The 6,284-nt window shown below is 34.0% G+C and overlaps 1 protein-coding gene across 1 annotated transcript; it reads right to left on the bottom strand.

Annotated features, from left to right (window-relative positions):
• Positions 1–747: 747 nt before the first annotated feature.
• Positions 748–6,072, bottom strand: LOC130969893 (polynucleotide 3'-phosphatase ZDP). The gene is made up of 11 exons (XM_057895801.1): positions 5,544–6,072; positions 4,869–4,931; positions 4,614–4,673; positions 4,284–4,355; positions 4,041–4,097; positions 3,769–3,845; positions 3,467–3,548; positions 3,170–3,286; positions 1,546–1,676; positions 1,359–1,428; positions 748–1,065 (listed from the first exon to the last, which is right to left on the bottom strand). The coding sequence occupies exons 1-11, from the start codon at positions 5,964–5,966 to the stop codon at positions 1,018–1,020; spliced, it is 1,200 nt and encodes a 399-aa protein (XP_057751784.1). The 5' UTR covers positions 5,967–6,072; the 3' UTR covers positions 748–1,017.
• Positions 6,073–6,284: the final 212 nt, after the last annotated feature.

The following is a 6,284-nucleotide window of genomic DNA, read 5'->3' as shown; positions in this document are numbered from 1 at the left end:
AGTTTAATCTTCATCTCTTGTTTTTATTGCACAATAATTTTTAGTTTTAAATATTCAAAACATATTGAATTTGAACTAAATTGAATGTATTCGCATTTCGCAACTCTCTATTCAATAAACAAATCTCCCTCTACCTTTGAGTTCAAAAATAAAAAATTAGGTATTTTTTATATATATAATTTAATATTATTTTATATTTTACTATTTATTTAATTTAATTTTTTATATGATAAAAAATATTAGAATATTCAATAAATATTGATATTATTGTATTTGTATAAATTGATAAAAAATTTAATAAATATTATAAACTTTAATATTTGTCCTTCTATTTTTTTTTTTACATATTTTACCGGATATATATTTAATTTTTTATATAAAATAATCATAAAAAATCAAAAAGTTGATGATGCATTTTTTAAGAGAAAGACTAATATTTAAGAAAGAAAACATATAACTTTTAACTTTCACAATATCAACACCTATAGATAAATTCTTCTACTTTAATGAATCACAAAGAAAGTAAAATACAACCTTCAAAAGTTAAAGAATTGCATCTGATGAGTTTGACCTTAATTCTTTAGAATGATACCCTGAAAAATGGCCTTAAATTTGGCAATATCACTCAAATCAGAGAGATGAGGTTAGACGAACTTATCTTAAATGAGATCCATATCAAAAGTATTTTGACAATTATATTCTATCTGACCCCCCCCCCCCCCAAAATTTTGTTTCAAGCTCCGCCACTGCATGTATGAACCATAAAACCACTCAGCAACGATGTTGGTTCTTTTGACGCCATAAATTTCAAAATGATTACTCGACATGATCATAGAATTGCAGTATTACAAAGAAATTTAAGATTGCTCCAAATTAGATTCCTACAATCTAAATTACAATAATTAATCCATTTACATTCTTCCAACTGATATATTAAAGACAATAGCATGTAAATTTACATGACTCCCAGTTAGCAATGTCTAGCAAACATGGCTTTAAATGATCCGAGATTTGATATCAGGCATCGAAATACTCTTCAGGGACAAAAAATTTTAAACCAATGGCCTAAAATCAATGAAGGAAAACAAATCAGACAATAAACATGTGAGGAACAAATAAAGCAATTTCTAATGTCAAACAACATAAAAACTAGTAAAGAAGGCGATGATACTATTAACAATCTCAACAACCTATAACCTTCTCGAGAAGAATAACTGAGTCCCAGCTATCATCTTCATTCTTTTCAATAGGTTACTTAGATGTAATGATTAAAGTTCACATTATCTGGAAGACAAGTGCTAAATACTGGGCATAAAATTTATGAAGCAAATTCAGTATGGCTAAAATGGTTTAAATACCTCTGCAAATTTGATATCTGCATCACTGTGATCTGATTCTCTCCCAGCTGCATCACCAACATAAAATGATCTACATCAAGAAAGACGTGTGCTTTACATTCTCGAACCTTCATGGGTGTAAACAAAAATTTATAATGAAAATGTAGCACTCAAAAGTGCCATCGCATGGAAGGGGGAAAAAAATAACTGATCCATGTCAATGGCAATGCCGGAGTTAAAGTGCTGCTTCATCAGATGCCACATCCCTGATTTAGGTTTGCGAAAAGGATCGTCTTTTCCGTCTGCTTTACCTTTACCTACCCCACAAGCAATAAACACCTGCATACAGATGAAACATTGTTTCTCAGGTCGGATCCTCACCTATTTCCTAAAACTTTATTGAAGAATGTACTGCAACTTTTTGTTTCCTTTTTAATATTTGTCACTTGCTGCATAAAGCATGTAACTGCTTGAGCAAGAAACCAGTATTCCAGTAACAACAACCACCAAGCCTCGAGTCCAGGGGAGATAGCCTATATAGATTGGATGATAAGATAGCGCCTTTGCATCAGCCAAAGGCCACAATTATAGATAGTACAATTAATTCCAAATAATTTTTCATGGTTTTTCAAATAGTTTCTTGGTCGCTATAGCCACTAACACAGGAGCAAGCTTAGTAAGAGTAAATACATTTTGCATGTAAGGAAGAAAGTAATAGGACCCAAGATAGTTATAGCAGATAGAAATGTAACATAAACATGTGGTTATATATGGTGTAGTTTGTTATTTGTTGACAAGGACAGAATATCATATTCTATAAGATTTGGTAGGGGGAGGGAGTGAGTCACATATATGGAGGTCGGCATTTTTCTATTGTTTATGGTGTATAACAGTTCTTCACGTGAAGATCCTTTTATACAACAAACACGATTCGAGAGATACAACAACCCTTCTATACAACAAACCCGATTCAAGAGATACAACAATGTTGATACATGAGCAATATCAATTCTACTTGGATATACATAGCCAAGTTTCATACTTGCACTATGTTTCATATCATGATTAATGCAATTCCGATTAAAAAAACCTCATCTACTCTCAAGGCTTTGGCATGTCTAACTGCTATGTTGTCACAGGCTTAGGAGAGTGAGAACTAGTATAGTGCTCTAATTTAGGTTCTGTCATTGTCCGTTATTCCTTGTTATATTCTCTTGCACTTTTCAGGTTAATATCTATGGGAGCCTATCAGTCTTCTTCATACTGATCAAATGAGCTAAATACAAGATAAAACCACCTCTATCATGTAAATTGCTACCTTAATTTTCTTTGGAATGCATTCAGTCCTAATCCTATATTACCTAGCGTATCTTTTTCTTTAGGAAATGAAATTAAAAGAAAAGAAAGACAAAAATGAGGATGAGATTTCCTCACATATACAAAATAAAGGGTTAACACCTAAAAAAAGAAACTATCTAACTATGTAAGCCAATCCCGTTGGATATATTGGTTAGAGAAGGCCTTAAACAGATGATGTCGCATTGTATCTGTGTTAGGTGTCGTATGCCCAATTACCCATGTTTCCTAATAACTATTACCAATAGGTGAAAGATAGAACAAGAATATTTAACCTTGAGCACCACCAAAAGATATCATCAAATTTTAACATCACCCAATTTTGTTTAACTAATATGAACACTGTCAACAAAGCAATATCCCAAACACAGAAAACAATTGAACCAGAAAATGATTGTTATAGCCAGTAAGAAAAAGAAATATTTGCATTGCTAATAATAGTAGAAGCCAGATGTGTGGAGTCTCAAAGAAGTCACCTGAATTGGAACCTTCACTTTCTCAATAAAATTATTGAGACGTCCAATTTTTGAGTCCACAGCTACTTGTCTCTTATTTTTCCAACGTTCAATATTGGATTCATTGGTGAAAATTACCTATAATAAACAATAGCAAGACAATAAACAGCATAAGAACCAGAAATGCCATTATTATCTATTCATTTTAGTTAAATTGTGACCATCACAAGATAAGAATAAAGGAGGATGAGCATAGAAGAGTTCTAAAAATCAAAGAAAATTCTACAGCCATTTTTTTTAAAAATAAAACAGACACACCAGCTTGTACCCATCCTTGTATAAGCTTTGTAATTTATCAGGAATTGAAGGATACATGAGGGACCAAGCATCTGCACCCACTCTGTAAATAAATAAATAAATAAATAAGCTTCTTAATACATCAAATCAAAAGGTTGTAATTTATAAAAGATATTAAATCCAAGAACTTCTTTGCAGTGAAAGCACCACATAAGGTCACAAGACACCCCCCCCCCCTCCTCTTTCCTTTGACGCTACCAAAAGGTAAACCAACAGCATCAACAAATATAATAGCAAATCTTAGACTTCAGATTCAAGCATACTTATTCACAGCAGTTTTTGCAAGACACCCATCAAAATCAAATGCAGCAATTTTGCTTGAGTCATTCAGGCCATCATCCTGCAGTTATAAGAATCCATAACATAGAATAAAGTGAAATGGGTGAAAATATAAAGGCTGCATGAATTCTGGATGATTGAGTACCTCATTTTTTTCAATTGGCTATCTGCAAATCTATATCAACCAGAAGATGTAATGCTGCAAATTCTGACCTATATCTATTTGATAGAAAAAAAAGGTACCCAGTAATCTCACCCGTTCAAGATATATGACTGTCTGAAATGCTTTCCATTTTGGTAAGAGGGTAGCATCCTGTATCACGTAATCATTCGTTGAATATAGGAAGAGCAAAAAAAAAATAGAGAAATATAGAAATAGTTAAGAGGATAAGAATTATGACCATAATGATATAAACATGATAGACTTTCAGTTTTTCACCATTAGACACTAAAGCCATTACTAGGTCATCAAATAAACACGAGAAAGGGAAAATCTTACCTTGTAATTGTTCTTCACTTCAGAAACTGAAAAGTTAATTTCCTCTACTGCTTCAATGTCTGATTCACACAGCTGCATGCAATAAACATGAAGAACAAAGGGAGTTAACAGTAAATCCAATTTAAGCTGACGTATAGCATTTGATGGAGAAAACAAGCATCGGCAAACAACCTAAACCAACAATTTGTGGTTTCTAGTTGAACTGTTCAAAGTTGTTTACAAATTGATATTAAATAATACAATATCATTTTCTCAAATGTTGTTGCTTAATCAAATCCACAATTCTGACATGTGTGGAAACAAAAATAACGAATGAGTACACATGCTTGCCTTCCTTCGCTTTGTATCCCTGCCTTCATCTTTTTGTATGTCCTCTATAGCTTTATCAACCTATCAAAGAAGTGTACACACAAACAGTCAGTAAAATTTGAAAAGAGACAGGTTTGATTAAGTTCAATAACACAGAAAATTGGAAAAGAAAGAATAACTCATTATACTGGCATCACAAGTTAACTTTGCTCTCCAACATAATCTCTCTCAACATTTATATTTGATTTGTTTTTAAAGAAATAATGGAAATCTCACCTTCTGTTGAGACTTGTCATGTGCACCTACCAATATCTTCTTCAAAGCTTCCTGGTCAGTACTCTGAAGAAACAAAAAACGTGCCAAACTTCACCTCAATAAAGTTGATACAAAATTCTCATCATAAGCTTCAAAATTCAAATTGCAATATTAACAAACTTGACTCATTTTTCACTGGTTGCATCATACAACAATATAAAAATATATATATTTGTATCTTGAAATTTTGGGAAGGAAAAATTGGGGGGGGGGGGGGGGGGGGGATGTTCTTAAAATCGAAATGATAACATTAAAAACTTGTTTCACTGATTAGAAAACTAAAAGAATAAACTAATGCATTGTCAACTATAGCGGTTTAATGAAGTGTATGATTGGAAATTTTAGATTCAAGTTTTAACCCAAAATGTGAAAACCTATACCTCTAAGAAGTCTTACAAGTGAAAGACAAATAAGTGACCATTATTCGAGGGAACACTAAGTCCCAAATAAAACTTAATCCTGAACACTGAATGCGGAAGACACAATTCTTTCCGTTGGGAACTATCCGAGTCTCAATGGTTAAGGACTGATATATACCCGCAATAAAATGGTTAAACCCTAAATTCTAAACTCAGAAAAAAAGTGAAAACCTAACAAATTTCACCAGGACTTAAAGGAGAGAAGAAAATGCGAAACCTTCAATGAGGAGAAGCCTTTGATAGCGTCCTCAGGGGAAGCAAGAAGGGATTCAGAGTCAGAGGGGAAAGGGAAGCAATCGAGGTGGTGCCATTTGGTAATGTCGAACCCTCCTTTGCCCTTTGCGACAACGCCCAGTCTCAGCGCCTTCGACTCGATCGCCTTCGAGCACGCCTTGCACGTTGACCGGTTCGACTTCGCGTACTCCGCCAACATAGACGAACCAGGCATTGTGGACTGAAATGGCTTTGGGTTTGGCTTTCTGGTCCACCGGAAGAGACGTTTCGAAACGGGGGAGGATGCGCGGAGTGCGAACCCCGGGAGAAACGGAGAGTGTGGGAGGAAGAGGGAAGTGATAGGGTTGGGGAGATTATTAGGGTGATTGGCGGTGACGATTACGAGGAATTTGGGAATGGTTAGCATTGAAATTGAAATATTTTCAGCGCTCTCTACTGTGACTGCGCTAGAAGTTTCGCGCCAATCATCTCAATCGCGTTCGTATAGTGGCGGGAGGCGGTAGTAATTTCGGCCCAGGGACTGCACACAAGGATTTGTTAATAACTTAATATGATCATTGCCTCATTGCTCTTTTATCCTTCTTAAATTAAAGAGAAATTATTTTTTCAAAGTTTAATTTTGTTGAAGGGTAAGTGTGTAACATGTTTTTTTTTTTTTTTTTTGAAAATAAAGAGCTCAACACATTAAAGTGGAGCAAATAGAAATAAACAAAACTAAACAGTT

The sequence above is a fragment of the Arachis stenosperma genome, chromosome 3, assembly GCF_014773155.1.
Source record: "Arachis stenosperma cultivar V10309 chromosome 3, arast.V10309.gnm1.PFL2, whole genome shotgun sequence".
Taxonomy (NCBI): Eukaryota; Viridiplantae; Streptophyta; class Magnoliopsida; order Fabales; family Fabaceae; genus Arachis; species Arachis stenosperma.
The sequence above is the reverse complement of the archived record's forward strand: the minus strand, read 5'-3'. Positions and strand labels throughout refer to the sequence as shown.